Source organism: Chaetura pelagica, unplaced genomic scaffold (assembly GCF_000747805.2).
Source record: "Chaetura pelagica isolate M959 unplaced genomic scaffold, ChaPel_1.0 scaffold27, whole genome shotgun sequence".
In the NCBI taxonomy this organism is placed as follows: Eukaryota; Metazoa; Chordata; class Aves; order Apodiformes; family Apodidae; genus Chaetura; species Chaetura pelagica.
In genome coordinates this window covers 2,022,646-2,040,628 of record NW_009954020.1, presented here as the reverse complement: position 1 = coordinate 2,040,628, position 17,983 = coordinate 2,022,646, and the positions used below count along the sequence as shown (strand labels likewise).

The following is a 17,983-nucleotide window of genomic DNA, read 5'->3' as shown; positions in this document are numbered from 1 at the left end:
GCAACTGCTTACATGACCTTCTACATCAGCATCTTGTGCTTCTCCCTGCAAGGTTGCTGAGCAAGTAGACCATAGATGTCTATAGGCCTCCCATCTCACACTGCTGCTGTCCCCTGCTGCCACTCACCTGTTGTTCAGCACAGTGGCAGCATCAGATCAGAGGTAGCTCTGAAGTGAAGTAACTCTTCTAAATGAAATCTTTTCCTTTGTAAAATCTGCCCTACATTTCTTCTATCTGTAAATAATTCTCACTCCAGGCTGTGCAGATATTCAGTGGGCAGAACACCCAGTACCCATCACTGAGATGCTGATCAAGAAGTGTTACATAAATCCTGTTCAATGAGAATTGTGTGTATGCTCTGTGCCTCCAACCACAGAGAAGTGAATAACTACATGAACAATAAACTATATTTCTGCCTCCTGCATTAGTAACATGACTACCACACTGTAGGATTATAATTCTTTTGGAGTGGTTTGAATGGACTTGAAATGTCACACTGGGCTTCAGTTTTAATGGTCTGGCAGACAGCACATACATGTTAACAATGAAAGTGCTCTTTTGATTCTTTTAAGGTTTCAAAATATAAATTAACAATATATTAATGTATATATATATATATGAATATATATTAATAAAATATATGTATGAAAAAGTAATTTCTGGAATCAGCATGCCCAAAATTACCGTGGGAACTAGCACTGCTCCTGGTTCACAATGGTTTATACAACTGGTGTATCCCAGCAGTTTAAGCCATTGGTACATTTTCCCACTCCTCTCTAATCTCATTGCTCTGTGTTCTTCTTGCTGATAGAATAAATATAGATTCTACAGCAAGAAGTAATAGTTGCATTAGCGAGTGGATTCTGTCCTTGAGGCAGAATGTATATTTCCATATGATTTGTGCAGGATCCCCACCTGCTATATTTCATAGGTACTTCACCCAGATGAACTAGTCTTTACTAACCGGTATTTTACTCATTAACACTTAATATCTCATTTAGAGACTAATTCAGTCTCAATTTTGCTAGAGGTTATTTTCACAAATAGTATGTAGGCAAATAGAGCAAAAGACTCATCACAGGAGAATATATCTATGGGAGCATGAAAATACACCAAGGGTTTCAAAATATATAATAGATCATAAGGAAAATCTGATACTACTTTAGATTATTTCCAATAATTAAAAGGTATCATTATGATGCTCTAACTTACTAGCAGTGACTTGGAAATAACAGTGCCATGTACTTTCATAAGGGATAAAGCATAGTAACAAGGCAGAGAATTTTACATGATAGTAGAGTTTTTTGTTAAGGAAAGTTTACATTGTAAGGATTTGTATAAAGATATTCTAAGCCTTTCTGTGTATTTTTATGGGGATCAAAAATCAGATTTGGTTTAGAGGTGAAGTGGCTGCATATTTTCCATGAGGTGAGCACAATGAAAATATCAAAAGGGCTTTGAATTTTGAAGTAAAGGTTTTCTTAAGTCAAATATCAGACCTAAATATCTGAGTTCCTCTGTGTCAGAATTTCTGATGGGTAAGATAAATAGAAATTAAATAAGTAGGAAAAAGCCATTGCCTCTCCTGTATGCTATATCCATGCAGAAATGGGCCTCACCTCTTTCCTTCAACACAGAAACTCTCAGTGTCAAGAAGGTCTGCAAGAAACAAAGAGCAAAGTGTGGGCCTGTTCTACATTTTCTTTTCTGTAATTAGTCAACAGGTAGGCCTATCTTTACCCTTTGGTCTTCTAAGAATCAAAGAATCACAAAATTGTCAAAGTTGGAAGAAATCTCTAATATCTAACTGTTCAACAGTCAAATCTCCCTGACCACCCCTCCAAAAAAACCCAACAAAACCCACTAGGGCATGTTCTGGAATGCCTCACCTACATGGTTTTTAAATAACCCTAGGGATGATGACTCCACCACCTCCCTGGGCAGCCCATTCCAGCCCCTGACTACTCTTTCAGTAAAGAAATCCTTCCTAATTGATAGTCTAACACTCCCCTGCTGCAAGTTTAGGCCATTTCCTCTGGCCTTATTGTTATTTGCTTGGGAGAAGATATCCATACCCACCTCTCTACAAACCTCCTTTCAGGTAGTTGCAGAGAGCAATGAAGTGTCCCCTTGACCTCCTTTTCTCCAAAATAAACAATCCCAGTTCCCTCAGCCTCTCCTCACAAGACTTGTTCTCCAGCCCCTTCACCAGCTTTATTGCCCTTCTCTGAATTCTCTCCTGCACCTCAATATCTTTCTTGCAGTGAGGGGCCCAGAACTGAACACAATACTGAAGGTACAGCCTCACCAGTGCCAAGTACAGGGGCATGGTCACCTTCCTTCTCCTGCTGGCCACACAGGATTTCATCCATTTCTTCTCCTGCCTTGGACTTCCTGATACATCTTCTTCTGTCCCTCCTCTGTACTGTAGAAGTTCTCCAGTGGTGCAAACACCATTGACTTGAAGAAAAAAACCCCACAGTCTTCCTTTTCATCCATAAGATCCCATCTTGACTCACTGAGCAGCAGTGAGGATAACAAAAGCCTTCCTCTCCAGTGCACAAACACATCCTCTGTGTGATCATAAAAAGCCTGTTTTATTACCAGTACTCCCCTTTCAAGGAGCTCCAGGAAAAGAGAGGAGAGGCTGGAATAAGCAGCATTGCTTGGCAGAGGACACTTGGCCTTTCTTACACAAGGTCAGTCTGGGGTCGCTGGCTGGTCTAGCCAGTAGACAGCAGTGTCCTCTCAGTAGCTCAGGTGAGTGGCTTGAGCCCTGTGGGGAGCAGGGTGAGGCTTTGCAGAGCAAGACATGCCAGTGCAGTAGGTCTGTGGGATGTTGCAACTAAGGTTTTCATTGCAGAGCAGGTCACATCATGATTCTTGCTACTGCTCTACACAGCTGCAGTGGGCTACGTGCTCCCTCATACTTCTAGAAGTGCCTTGAGGCTTAGTCTGTCCTTCAGTTACTTCTCCAAGTCATTAAGGAGTAGACTAGAACAGAAGTGCTGCTTTTATCATGGGTGTTTGTGCTGTCTCAGAGATGCTAGCTATTTCTAATCACACCATGGTTACTGATTAGACCACAGCATTCATCCTTTTGACACAATGCTCAACACCACAGGCATTTCCATGTTTGAGCTTCATTCCATTAGTTTGCTATAATTTCCCTAAGGAACCGTTACAGGATTTCATGCTAGATTTTAAGGAAGGTACCTTTTTTTTTTTTTTTTTTATTCGTTCTTTTTGGCTGCAGCCAAAAAAAAAGCCCTGGTCCATTATTTAAGTGGACTGATACAGCTCTGCTTTCCTACCCATGAAATGAGAGTCAGTGCAGCTGTGCTTCCAGCAACAAAACAGAGTGGACTTGCCTGTGAGCACCATCAAAAATCATGTCAAAGTGATACTGCCTTTGCCAACAGCAGACACAGGGTATAATCAGAGCAGAGGAGGAAACAAAATGAGGGACACGAAACCCTCTTATTCATAACAAATGGGAGCAGGGAAGAGAGAAGCCTTTTTCCACTTGAGGAGCTTGAGGCTGTTTTGACCAGATGTTTATAACTGAGATGAAGTCCCTACCAAAGGTCTCTGGAGTCAATATATTCTAAGTCTAGATAGGATGTTCCTTCAGAAACAGATTAGCTCTAAAATGCAGTTCATAGCTGAACTCTCTCAATGTGTATTCCTTATATATTTCTTAATTGGTTCTGATTTTTCTTAATTATAATGCTCTCTGGGCATTTGTTATGGCAGTTTGCCTTATTTACAAATTGCTAGAGAAAGTTTCTGGTATCTGACTCTGGCTTTCTTTCATTCTGCACATGTAACTCTTAGCTCCTTCAAAATTGCAAGAGAGTAAATAAAATGGAGTTATTGTTCAGAGAAAAAATGACCAGGGACAGAATCTGTGAGATTTTTAATTAGGTGAAGAAAATTTAATGGCAATAGAATTGGATAAAGAGATTTCCAAAAATATTTCTGTAGACCAATTTTCATCTGCTGTAAACAACTGGAGTTTAACTGAATTATCAGTGAAAAATACCAGCTGAGGACTTGAGTAACATTTCCACTTTGATTCACTGTAAGTCACTGATGTATCCATTACTCTTTTTCTTGGTAACTCCCATAAAAGGGGAACCTACTAACACTTTCAGTGCCTTGATATGCTGGAGAAAATCGCTTTTGCAATAAATCATCATAATAACACACCTAAACTGTTCTTTCTCATAATAATACACTCATTTTCTCCTTGGAGAATGTCTGTATTGCCAAATTTCTGCACAATCTCTGGATAAATTAAAATACAGAGATTATGAACCACAACCCAAATAGTTATAGAATGTCCCAAATTATGTCCTTTTCTTAAAAAAATATAAGTACAGAAGAAAAGAGAATGGCCTCTATTTGGCATGTATGGAAACTTCTCCATGACATCATGCATTCAGAGTGGGAACTGACTTCAACATTTGCTTTCAGGTGAGGATACCCATGGTTCCTCTGGTTAAGATATTAAGTATTGAGTATTCTACTCAGCAGCAGAGGCCCCCAGTATCTACCTGTGGATTTTTAAAATTAATTTATTTTTTTTTAAAGGGCAATCAAGTAAACAATTTTGTATTGCAACTTACAGTTTTGCTGTCTTGGATAAAGTATTTTACCAGCTCATTAATGGTTCATTTGTTTTGTTTCATTTTTGAAAACAAATTCAGGTGTATTGATATACTAGCTCTTTCTGCTAATTCCTCCGAAGTCTTCTATATGCATTAGCTCTTATGAAACTGCTGCACAGATTAACAGCTAATTTCCTCTTCTGTGTTGTTGTTTTGTTTTTTTTTTCCTAGTATTCTCAAATGCGGGATGAAGTCTTCAAATCAAACCTGGTGTGTGCATTTATTGTTCTTGTATTTATCACAGCTATCCAAAGCTTACTTCCTTCTTCCAGGTAAATAAAGAAATATATCTTTATATATCTTGGGGAAATAACTGAATAACATTTCTAAAATTGATGCAGAATGAACCAATAAAATATGGTCATTCCCCAAAAGTGTTCAGAAATATTCTTCACTTCTCCCCCCAGTATTAACTACTTTTGTATCATATTATCTGCAGCTGCATATTTTCATGTGAAACAGCAGCATCTACTGACATCATGTTGTCATGTTTTTAAGAGATAAGTGGGAGCTTTGGGTTTCAAAAGTTTGACACAGTAAGGCCTGCTGCTTCCAGTGTTGAAATAAAACATGATCCCACTTATAACACTTTGCTAAGTGACTGGTAATCACCTTGGGAATCAGTGATTGTTTTGGGCTTGCTTCTTACATGCTATGTAAGAAAAAGTTACTGTTGTGCTTTGTTGCTCTTGATATATATTACTTAGCTGGGGAAAGCAATCTTGTACTATTAAGAAGCAGAAAGGAGGTGATCTGGTAGATCTTTTCTCACTTTTTCTTTTTCCTGGGGCTGAACAGGCAAAAACTTCCTGTCAAGCTGACAAAAAAGTGGCATACCTGAGACCTTTGTCTCCATGTTTCACAAATCAAACCCATCAACTAGCATTTTTGTCTATTATTTAATAGTGAGAACACAGGAGTCTGTACAAGGACTAAGGTCAGTTTTCTAGCATCACAGCACTGCCAACAGAACACAGCTGCCACTAAAACCTGCCCCTGGTCCCATGTGGTCTTTGGCAGAGCAAGTGATAAAATGGAAATGTCCAAATGAAGATAGTTCTCAGGTGGTTTCTAACACACAAGTGAACCTTAACTTACGGCTGTCTGCAGAAGAACCTTTAAAACACACTTTTTTTAAAAAAAAAGTTGTATAAGAAATAAGACGTGTTACAGTAATGGAGCAATATTTCTTAGATCATCTGTGGAAGACCTGCTGCACCATGTTGATGTCTAATACCAAAATGGTGGTTAGATGCAGGCACATAATTGCACTCTGTAGCAGTGATGTTCCATATGTTTTGTAGTTCTTAGCTGGGAAAGTACCCAGAGTAGTACGTGAACTGCTGCTCCTTATGTGCTATATTGCTCTAGTACTACTAGGTTTGTTACCCTTTTTTGAAGTTCTTCTCCAGATACACATTCAAAACTCTTCACCTGTGGTAGCTGTTATTTTTATTTTTTCTCAGTATGCACAAGAAGATTTATGGATCTTATTAATGGAATCTGTTTTCCAAAAAGATTTCTGCTGCTCTGTCAATCACTGCAGCTATACCAACAACAACAAAATGACATTTTTTCTGTCTGCACAGATTTATCTCTGTTAATTCTCATGAGGGTGTTTAGTGCCACTGGGAGTAGGGGAGAAGGAGTCACATAACCACAGTGCCTGCAGCTGTCTCATTGCCTGGTTTCCCATCTTCCACAGTAGTCTTGTACTTTTCCCTGCACTTCAGAAATGTTTTGTGGACCTTTTTTTCACTGAATGTTAAAGAGACAAGTTCCTAGATTAGATCAGCAGAGTTTTCTAAACAAAAGTATGGAACCTTGGCCTCAAGAATACCCTCAAAGGTTGGTTTCTGGAACCTGGGAAAATATTTAGGGGCAGAATAAGTACCACTGTCTCTTTTGTGAGAGATTTGGAGCCACATGGGTGCTTCGTGGAAGTCCTTGTTTTTTCAGGAGCTGAAGATCACTGTCAAGATTGATGAAGGCAAATTTTTGTCTTTGTTTTTCAAGTTCTGATACTCTCATTCAAAAATGTGTTTCAGTCTTAAAAAAATAGCATGATTGTTAAATGAGCAGAGGTCAACTGATGGGCAAGCCCAGAATAACAGGATTATAGGTTTTGAGTCAGGTTTCAACATGCTTAAATATATTCAATGTGGAAACAATCTGGAAGTTTGAATTTCTTAAATTCCACTTCTAAAACCAACTCAAGGTATAAGCCCATGAATAAACTGTCAGAAAGTTAGGAAGGGTTTGGCTTCAGAGAGTCTTGGAGATAACTGCACGCTTGTGTTACATCTCTAGTAGATATGAGTGAAGTAAACTACCACAGTGGAAAAGCATGGACATAATTTCAAATTATAATTCACACTTCCCATAGTAATTTACCCATTTCCTAACTACACATGTAAGTGTCTTTGAATTAACGGAGATATTCAAGACCCACCTGGATGTAGTCCTAAGTAGTGTGCTCTATGGGATTCTGCTTTAACAGGGGAGTTGGACTAGACAATCTCTAGAGGTCTCTTCCAACTCTGACAATTCCATGGTTTCATGAATCCTTCTGAGCTTTGTTGATCAAGGATGGAATTTTGCATTTGCTGAAGTTCATGTCTGAATATTTTTCTGAGCTTAGTCTTTTCAGGTTTTCTGGAAATTTGCTGAAATAATACATTATTTAAATAATTGTAAAACATATCTTATGAAAGATCTTCAATGAGTTTGCCAGATAGGTTGTCTTAGCCTGTGTGTTAAAAAGTGGTATAATCTTTCTGTTATTGCATCTACCATGTATGGGAGTTTCAGAATTTTATCTCAGTTTATATCTGTCTCCCACAGGATAAATATTTGATCCATTCATACTTTTCCCTGACAGGGCAGGCTCATCACTGAATTTAAAAATCTTTGCAATAGTTTTCATTCTTTGAAATATTGAATTGAGGAAATTACTCTAAGTGACATAAATTAATGCTATATTTCTGCTGTAATTATCCTCTATGAAGCCATTAAAGGTGCATTGCCAACATTGCAGTGATTCATCTTCTCCGTTTGACAGGCCTGGGAATTTGATTCATTTCCTGCAATGAACTTTCTATATGCTCACACAGGCAATAGATCATACCAGAGTAGACTGCTGAACTACTTGTATTTCTGTCAGTTTTCCACTGTGTTATTCTTGTGAGAGGAAAACAACAGATTCCAAACTGTAGCTCATTTAAAAAATTGCATCTTCTGTTCAATGTAAGTTTTCAAGAGTTAAGCCAGAAGAGTTTGTGAGTGTACACAATGAAGAGGGAAGACAAAGTTCCATTTCAAACTTAATTAGATCTTGACACCAAGGGAAACCTTAGAAAGAAAAGCATTTAGTCATGAAACTCTGCTTGAATAAAGAGGTGATCCAACTCAGCTGTTCTAGCTCTGGGAGAACTTCATGGACAGAGGAGTATTACGACTGTTTGTTTCTGTTCCTCTGACCTTGTCTGTATCTTCTGCTTTATTTGACCCTATCAGCTTCCTGACAGCAAAATCTTAGCACAGATTCTGGAGTGATCTTCTCCAAGATCATAGGTGGGCAGACTTCAGCTTTGTTTTTATCTCAAGGAGGCTTAAACAAGAGACAAACACATGTTCAACTGAACATCTACAGTGGAAGAATTTTTGTTGCCTATGTATTTATTATAACAAATACAAGGCCATGGTTTCTCAGGCACCTAATAGGGCTATGCTGCATTTTGTATTGATATTCCAGACTTAGGTCCCTAGGTGTTCCCTTTAAAGCACCTCAGATCAATAGTAATGGGTCTTACATGTAGAGTTTGGCAGTCCAAAATAAGAAATCATGTTTAGTGAACTCAAGTCTGATCTCTTGAGTGGCGACCCTGATCTTTTTGAAAGCTTTAATTTGGTTTCATTTAGAGCTGGGTCAGGCTAGGTCTGCAGTAGGCTACATCTGCATAGATAGACTGCCTGTGTGTATCTGAGATATGGACAGAAACTATCAGTTCTGAAGAGGATCTCAGTTGTTTGGCTTTGGAAAGCAAGAAGGCTATTGCAGAATACTGCTGTGGTTTGGGAAATCAAAGGAATTACTCCCACATAACTATCTGTCAGTGTCTGTATCTTGGGTTCAAAGTATAGCCACTAGAGAACAGGTCAATCAATAGATCACAAGGTGCCTTCCACCTCAATAAGTGTAAGAGACAGCTGTGCAGTAAGATTAATCACAACCTAAAATACACAGCTGTCTTAAGGAGCTCTCTAGTCTTTCTTGACTAGTTCTCCATGAACATATCCTCCAGCTTTTCCCTCTCTTTATTCACTGTCTCTCACTTAGCTTTCCGTGTATTTCCAGAGAGAGAAGCTGCTTTCAAGGCCTCACTGCATGATGTGTCTGGTTGGCAGCCTTGGGACTTTCCATCATGTCCTGAGCCTCTTCCCACAAAACTTTTAGTTACACAGGATGAAATCTGAGGTTCAGCTTCAGTTAACGTGTAATTAATCTTATTTCAGTTTGTTAGGGAACAGATCTTCCATTTGTATATTTTTCACATTTTATTTTGAAACATTTTGTAATATAATTTAGTACTACAAAAAAAAAAATAATAATAATCTTATGCATATGTATCTTACTTGTAGCAGTTCAGGCATATTCCAAAATAAAAGCTCTCTGCTAACTACAGGCTCATTTTCTGCTTGTTATCTGTTTAACCCATTTTCTTTTATGGACTGAAAATATTCTATGATCCTATAATGACTCCTACACTACAGGTTCCATTAATTTTGAGTTTGTGAGACTGGGAGTTGTAATATAAACCATAGCTGCATTACTATAAATTGTTCTGTGGCTGGCATGCTGTTTTCAAAATCTTGTACCTTGATCATATTTCTGGATTAGCTTAATTAAATTCAGCAGATGACAGAGAAGAAAGTTTGAAGTAAATTACTTGGTATTCTGTCCAGATACTTTAAAAGAGTCATTATGCCAGCAAGTGTGTTTGGATAATCAGAAAGGAAGTTTACATATATATTGTCCTTAAAACACCATCAAACTTAATGTGTATGAATCTCTATGAGCTGATTTAGGGCATTAAAAATCAGAACATTCTTGTGAAAGATCATATTTAAAATTAAGCAGGCTAAAACAGACAGAAATACAGTCCTGCACTTAAATCTCTTTCAGTTTGACACCTGTACATCATATGCTGTTTGTCTTTTCCCTCAACAGAACCAACATTTCTCAACATGTGTTCTGACTTGTCCACTTCTTTCCAAAAAAACCCATATTCGTGTTTTAACATAAACACTTTCACTTACCCTGTTTTCTCAAGGTATATTCTACAAACATAAGTATTGTGAGGAAGACCTATCCAGTTTTCACATAAACTACCCAGTGCATCTTTGGAATCTCCTTGGTGCAAATATTTTGAACTCTATCCAGCAGCTGCAGACATGACTAGAGCTAAGAAATACCAGCTTCCACAGACTGATTTTCAAGCTTCTTTTGCTATGTCCATGTGTCCTCTCCAGCCATTACCTCAGTGCAATTTCCTCTTCTCTTTGGTTGCAACTATTAACTTATGGTCAAACTTTCAAAGTTAACAGGCTCAAACCACAGATCTGAATTCAGATTTGTGTGAGTTCCAAATTTGCTCATTTAAAGGTTGACATAGTTCATTCAGATTTAAGGACTGGATCTGGTTGAGATACTGAAAAATGAGGAAAGAAAAGTTACATTGTTTTCATTTCAGTTTCCACCTTGCATCCTTTAAATTCTTGATACTGTAGGGCACAACTATACAAATAGCACGGCAGCCTGGGCAAAGAGGGATAGATGATGTGTAACAAAATCTGAAACGTCACCTTTTCAATAAGAAAAAAAACCATACATTTGCAGAAATCTTAATGAGCAGGTTGCAGCTCACTGACAGTCAGGCACCTGGAAGTACAGAAGTCCCCCTGGAGCACCCTGATAGTCCAGTTCCAAAGATTTTTTTCTGTCAGACATAATGATTAAATCACTGTAGTGCACTGTTACAAATAGGTTATTAGAAATTTTAATTACTTAATTCAAAGACTCAAGTTTAATCATTGCCTTTCCAACAAAAAGGAAGTGTGAAAGTAGAGTGAAGAGGGAAGAGTTTAGCAAGAGCAGTGGAGTTGTTTTTAATGTGCATTTGATCTTTGGGAAAAGAGACACAGGACAATGACTGGCACAAACAGGGACAATAACTTGCCTTGTGACGTGCTGAGTGCTTTGTTCTCAAAGTAAAACAATTTACCACATTTCCCAATCATGTTGGCTACTTGATTGACTTCAAGTGCCAGATTTAAGCAAGAAAAAGGAATTAATTCAGAAAAATGCAATGAAAGTTGAAGAAATAATAGGTTTTAACAATTTATTCAAAGGACTTGAACTGTCTATTCTGTATACACACTTAACAATACTTGATTCAGGATCACATTTGCAAGAACAATATTTAAAGTGTATGCAAAATGTTTTTTGAATCACAGAATATCTTTTCATCTGCTTTTTCATATAAAGGACTTCCATTAAAATAGTACATCAGCTATTTTGCTATTTTAGAAACCAATGAGATTCCCAGCTGCACTTGGCCCACTCTTAAATAAAATGAGGCGAATCTTGCATTTCTGTATTTATTATACCCTGACTTGGGCTTATACCCTGACATATTGCACTCACTTTAGATTCTGTGATCCTCAATACAGTATGAGTTCAAGACATACACACACACCTGTGCTATATACAAAATAATCCTCACCTAAACTGCCCCCAGATGAACCTAAAAGAGTGGGAACCAGCTCGTACATAACTGGCATCAGGATCCTACAGGCTAAATAGATTTACTGTCAAAGAAGCTTAAGGGACAACTGAGTTCCAAAAGAAGGGACATTCTTACTACTCAGAACCTGTATAGAGAGACAGAGGCACTGACAATTAACAGTAGTTTCTTAGAAAGAAACCAAAAGAAGCAATGGCAAACCTATGGAATGTGAAGAAATCTTTTCTTTCTCTGGGTTTTTTTCCTAAACTAATTGTTTCAGATTTACGACAGCTGATGTTTCCTAGTCTTAGCTATTTATATATTTCTTTTTATTAACAGTGGTATTTTGTTGGAGTTTAATGTTGGGTTTTCTTTTTCTTTCATTCCAGGGTGATTCCAATGGTCATTCAATTTTCCATTCTGATCATGTTGCACTCGGCTCTTGTGCTAATCACCACAGCAGAGGATTACAAATGTTTACCCTTAATGCTTCGGAAAACTTGCTGCTGGATTAATGAGACCTACCTGGCCAGGAATGTCATTATATTTGCATCCATTCTGATTAATTTTCTTGGAGCCATCATCAATATTGTAAGCTTATAGGGAACCAGGGACTGTTATACAGGAAAAGATGATTTATGAATTATTAAACTTGCTACAGGACTTGCTAACTAATGTGTTTATGAGCCAGCTGTGATAACTAAATATAAAAGGCAAAGTACCACAGCTTCAGGAAATTCAGTCCGTGCTCAAAATATGTACATCCTAAATATCTAATTATTTCTCCCTCATGAGTATATTTTAAACCACTTTTTCTACTTTCTGTTCAATATATCTACCCTTTGAAGACCATTTGTAATTTTATGACATGCTGATACTCTTCCTTAAAGACTGTTAATCCAAATAATGCTTATAGATATTAATTGCTTCATCTCACAGTTACCCCATTATTTAGATTATTTTTTAAAATGAGAAGTGTCAACAAACCCAGAATACATCTTAAAAGAAAAGTCTGAGCAGGTCAAGCTGAGTCTGTAATCTCAGCATGTGAAAATAAAAGTATAAATTCTAAACATTGTTTCGCTCACTTAGTGGTTTGATAAACCCCTTAGGCCCTGATTCAGTTCAAACTATGGGCACAGTCACTCTCAGCTTTCCTTATAGTCAGTGCAGAAAAATAGGCATCCTCTAAGATTTATTTTTATCATATTGGTCCCCAAAATGAGATTTTCTTTTCTCTACTGTCCAAACAGGGATTTCAGTCTGGCTGGGCTCCTAATATACACATCTCCACTAAGTTTAGATACTGATATATATCAATATGACTGTATTATCAGTATACCTATATCATATATCTGATATATATTAGTGAGGAAATGCATGCACTGAGCTTTTTTTTAGCACCTGTAGTTAGATAAAAATATTGGCAATTGCATACTGTGGGCCTGGCTTTCTACAATTTTGCATGGCAAAAGAGTTTCTCACAGGGCTCTTTTTAAGATGTGTAAAACAAATACACAAACAACAGATTCTTTATTATCTGGATGTCTTCAGAAATATGAGACAGTTTTGCATGAATTAGGCAGATTATCATGCCAAACAACCTGTCAGGTGCTGAAGCCTGAAACAAGAATAAGTGAGGGGATGTAGTTAGGTGCCCTTTCTAAAGGGTAGGGCACGTTTTGGCTGTGGCTGAAGCAGTGCTTTCTCATCTGAACTTTCTAAGTATTTGTTTCCTTCTAGATGAGCCCAAGAAAGCATTTAGTGACAGTAACAGCAATAGCAACTGTAGCAACATGACAGCAACAATAATTATCCTGTATTATTATTATTATTGTTATTAATTATTTCATTGCAGTAAGTATACTGAAGTCCGATAATACAAGAGTCTGCATTATCCATTGCTAACATACATGAGATTTTATTACATTCTATTGCTGTCATTCCTCCGTGACTGAATTCAGGCTGCCAGTATGCTATGACTTGGTGATACTGAGCAGGCACTGATAGGAGAGTTAGTTGGAGAAAGAAGAATGTTGCCACTGATTGCTGTCCTTACAGAGAAAATATGAATACAGCAATTTATAGGAAGTTAAATAGGGCTGAAAACTTCCTGAAGATAAGGACAGTAGTACACCTTGGAGAGAGTCCAGAGGAGGGCCATGAAGATGATCAAAGGGCTGGAGCACGTCTCCTACGAAGACAGGCTGAGACAGTTGGGGTTGTTCAGCCTGGAGAAGGGAAGGCTCCAGGGAGACCTTGATGTAGCCTTCCAGTACTTGGAGGGGCTACAGGAAAGCTGGGGAGGGACTTTTTACAAGGACATGTAGTACTAGGACAAGGGGTAATGGTTTTAAGCTGGAAGAGGTGAGATGTAGGTTAGACATTAGGAAGAAATACTTAAGTGTGGTGAGACACTGGAGCAGGTGGCCGAGGGAAGCTGTGGAAGCCCCATCCCTGGAAGTGTTCAAGACCACATTGGATGGAGCTCTGAGGAATCTGATCTAGTAGGAGATGTCCCTGCCCATGCAGGGGGGTGCACTAGATGTTTTTTGAGGTCCTTTCCAACCAAAACTGTTCTATGATTATAATACAGATCACTAAGGAATGTTGTAGAATTTAGAGTTTTAAAAATAATGTTGAACAAATATTTGTCAGGACAGATTTTACTAGAATTAATATTACTTTTGAAACAACATGACCTCCAAAGGGCTATCCATACCCAAATTGCTGTGGATATGATAATAACAAGATTTCCCCAACTTGTGGACTATTTTTAAGATTCAATCATTTTACTGTCTTAACATTGGGCTTCTATAAATCAGTAAACAGTTATAGTTATTGTCATGTATTTAGAAATGCAATGACTTGAGTCACTGAGTCCCAGGCTTTGCAAGAAATCACAATATTCATATAGCTTCATTATTTTCTATGTCAAAATTCTGCCATAACAATTCTTTACTCAGGAGGGATCTGCATGCATATTAGAGCTGGTAATGCAGCTCAGCCCTGCAGTTGTGTGCACCCACTAATTTCAAATCCACTCAGCTGGGATAGGTGCTGAGATTCAGATGCTTTTTGATGAGAGCCCTAAGCCTTTGGTTCCACCAGGGGGGCAAATTTTGGTTCTTTACATCAAGTGCATCTTTATTGATATAAAATTAGAATAAAGTTTCTGATCCCAAATGTCTTTTTACAAGACACCCAGAGTGTTTCTCAGGGCAGTTTGCCCTGCAGAGAGGTGCTGTACACCTCAGAAATGTGCAAGAATTACCATTAACTCTCTGTTGTCACAGAGGACTGCACAGACTATCTAAAAAATGTTGCTGCATTGCAGAGCTGAATCAATTGCTGAAAGAACAAACAAGAGAGTTCCAAGATAAAAATTAATCAGAATTTAATTATAAGAAAATGGGCCTCATTAAGCAAACTCTTTAACTCTGTTGGAAAGAAAGACAGGGGAAATAGCTGGTACTTACCAGGTTGATGAAATGACCTAATATAAACATCCAGATTGGATTAATGTATATGTAACAGGAGACTCCATCTGCTTTAACTGTTAAATCATGAAAATATTAATGATTTTTTCCTGTGTTCTAAGACCATGATGTGTTGCAACTCAACACTGCTGTTTTGTTTTATGTAGTACAGTTGGTTTGAAATACCATTAAAATGAAAGCAGATCATAACAGCAAAAGGCAGTATTAAATTCTTAGAACCATTGTGTCATGAATGAATTTTCATTCCCTTCTATTCTAGACATCATAGTTGCAGCTTTGAGCCTATCACTATGCTTTGGCATGAGCCAATTTTGCGCAATGCCATGGGATTTTGTCCCACATCTAGAAGTATAGCACTGTTCATAGCAATGTAGCAGAAAAAAAAATACGGTTGCTGACAAATACACACATGCAGCCTGATTTTATGTTCCTAATTATGTATTTTTCTCTATAGTTTATAGTAGAGTATAAAAAATTTGAGAGGGTAATTTTTAAGAGCTCTATAGCAGTCCTCTGAAACCTCCAGGGGAGCTCATCCTTCCCCTTGGCAACAAGAGAACATAGGAAGGCTATTCAGATGCTGAATGTCTGTAGTGTGAATAGCTCCCTCCTTTCCATTTCATCTCCACAGTATGTCTCCTTACTGTCCGTTTAGTTAGTCCTTGGTGCTAGTAAGGGAGTTGGCATGGAGAGCAGCAGGTCCATCTCTGAACCCAGCCACTAAAGCACTTACTCACCAGTGCACAACATAGACCCGGTTTAAATAGCCCTAATTTAGTTTTCCTCTTTCTTCACAGCTATGGTGTGATTTTGACAAACCAGTGGCCCTGAAGAACCAGACGTTCAATTCATCTGCATCTTTCACGGACATCTGTTCCTACCCTGAGGTATTCCTGAGGGAATTTTTTAATCTGAGGCAGAGATCCACAAAGGTTACATGGCAACCACTACCTAGAATCAATGCCCTGTGTCCTGGTCGTGAAGTCCAGTGACTCAACAATGCTGTGAAGCTGAACTTCTGCATCTATCCATATGCTGATAGAAAAAGCAGAGGCAGGTCACAGAAGGGTTTAATCTTATGGTGTAATGGGGCACTAAAGCCAAGTTTCAACCTTTGAACTTCATGCAGAACCTTTATGCTGGAAACACATCCAGCAATGATTCAATGAACCTATTGTCGTAAAACACATTATTTAATTCATATGAATGCGATGGGAGATTATTACTTCCTACATAGCAAACCCAGAAGAGATTCTGCTGCAGTTAAAAGTTGCACTTGAGGCAAAAAAAAATCCTCTCTGTGATGAGCAAGCAGGCAGCAAAATCAATGTGATGGTCATGTGCAGATAAAAGAACTATGTTGCTTAGAAAGTCCTCAGCCAGTGTCACGATAGTGCCAGCAGGATGCCATAAATTGCAGGGATGCAAATTGCAGGGATGCAGACTTTCCTACAGAGGAACTGTACTGAAGAAAAACTGTACTCAGAAAAGGAATACTATCTGTCCTGAAGCTGTATGATAGGAGTTAATTTAAACTACATTTGGACTGTGGGTGTTGATGTTGCTGTTTTAAATTGGAATGGCTCATGGCCATGATTCTCTCTCTGTATCTGGTATCAGTTGCATGGATTGCATTTGACAGATGACTAATCATTGAGAAAAATGAGACAATGAAGGCACAGAAAATGAGATACGAATAAAACTTCCAGGCAACACAATTTAAGAGAGTAATGTAACTAAGCTGGACCTGAAATATTTAAAATTAAAACAAAGAAAAAACAAAACACAAAAAAACCCCAAAAAAACCAAACCAACCAACCACAAAAAAACCCCCAAAAAACCAAACCAAACAAACAAACAAACCCTCAAAAATCAAACAAGAAATCCCCACCTCAAACCTGTGGCTTTATCTTTTCCTCAGGCAACATTGGAAACAACAGCAAGTCAGGAACATGATTCCGTAGTACTGATTAATATAGGTCTCGTGGAAGTTCAGAATCCAAAGGAACATAAATTATTTTCTCTCAGTTGAGTTTTCATTAGCAAACTATTACATGCAGCATCTCACCTATTCCTCTTTTCACCAGCAGTTGCCCTTTCTCTTCCAATACAGTGAAATTCTATAAGGTCTCAGAAGGGAATAAGTGCTAAGAGGGAGGTGCCATGCAAAATAAAGAATTTGTAATTTCTTGTTCTATTTTGGCAAAAGCCTTGTTTTCAAAATGTCCTGTACCCTGAGAACTGAAATCCAGCACAACATTTTTTGTGCTTTTGATTACTTGATCATTTATGTAGATATTTATACAGTGACTATGTAGTCACTGATCACTGAAAGTAACCACCGATGTTTACTATTCAGTACTTTGTCTTCACTGGGGTGCTGGCAATGGTGACTTGTGCAGTCTTCCTTCGTCTCAACTCTGTCCTGAAGCTGGCGGTACTTCTCATCATGATTGCGATCTATTCGCTGCTGACTGAAACCATTTATGCTTCCCTTTTTCTGCAATATGACAACTTTAACCACAATGGAGAGTAAGTATTCACAGCTGCCTTTAGGAATGGCTTTTAGCGAAGTAATGGGACAAGTCTTGCCAGGGTATATGCATATCAGATAGCACCACAGTTAAGTATGGAGTGACGGTTGCACAACTCAATGACTAATTGAAAAAAGAAGTATAATGTGATTTTTTCTCAGGTCTTTTTTATTAAAATGCTCCTTTCATGCAGACATTTAAATATCAAGCAGAGTTTAGCTCTCATGTCTCCTATAGTCTATTGACGTTCCTAAAAATATTATGACAGTGCATATACATTGGTTGCTTCTGTTCTTGAAAACTCCAGAGGTACTGATTGAAACTCACCTCAATTTAAGAAAACAGGAATGAATAACTTATTTTTTAGGGAGTAAGTTTTAATTGTATACATTTCAAACTATAACATGTAGCTGTGAAAGATATAAGGAATACAGGGAGGATCTCGTTTTGTAGGAGTGCATTTGAATGACAGATTTCTCCTCCCACT

At 38.0% G+C, this 17,983-nt stretch overlaps 1 protein-coding gene across 1 annotated transcript in view; it reads left to right on the top strand.

Moving 5' to 3' along the window:
• The window catches only part of ADCY8 (adenylate cyclase 8 (brain)), a 146,848-nt gene that overhangs the window by 104,248 nt on the left and 24,617 nt on the right, over window positions 1-17,983 (top strand). Inside the window, exons 10-13 of the mRNA XM_010002280.1 lie at window positions 4,846-4,946; window positions 11,852-12,053; window positions 15,760-15,849; window positions 17,322-17,494. Of these exons, the coding sequence (XP_010000582.1) occupies window positions 4,846-4,946; window positions 11,852-12,053; window positions 15,760-15,849; window positions 17,322-17,494 (566 nt within the window). The remainder of the gene's footprint in view (window positions 1-4,845; window positions 4,947-11,851; window positions 12,054-15,759; window positions 15,850-17,321; window positions 17,495-17,983) is intronic.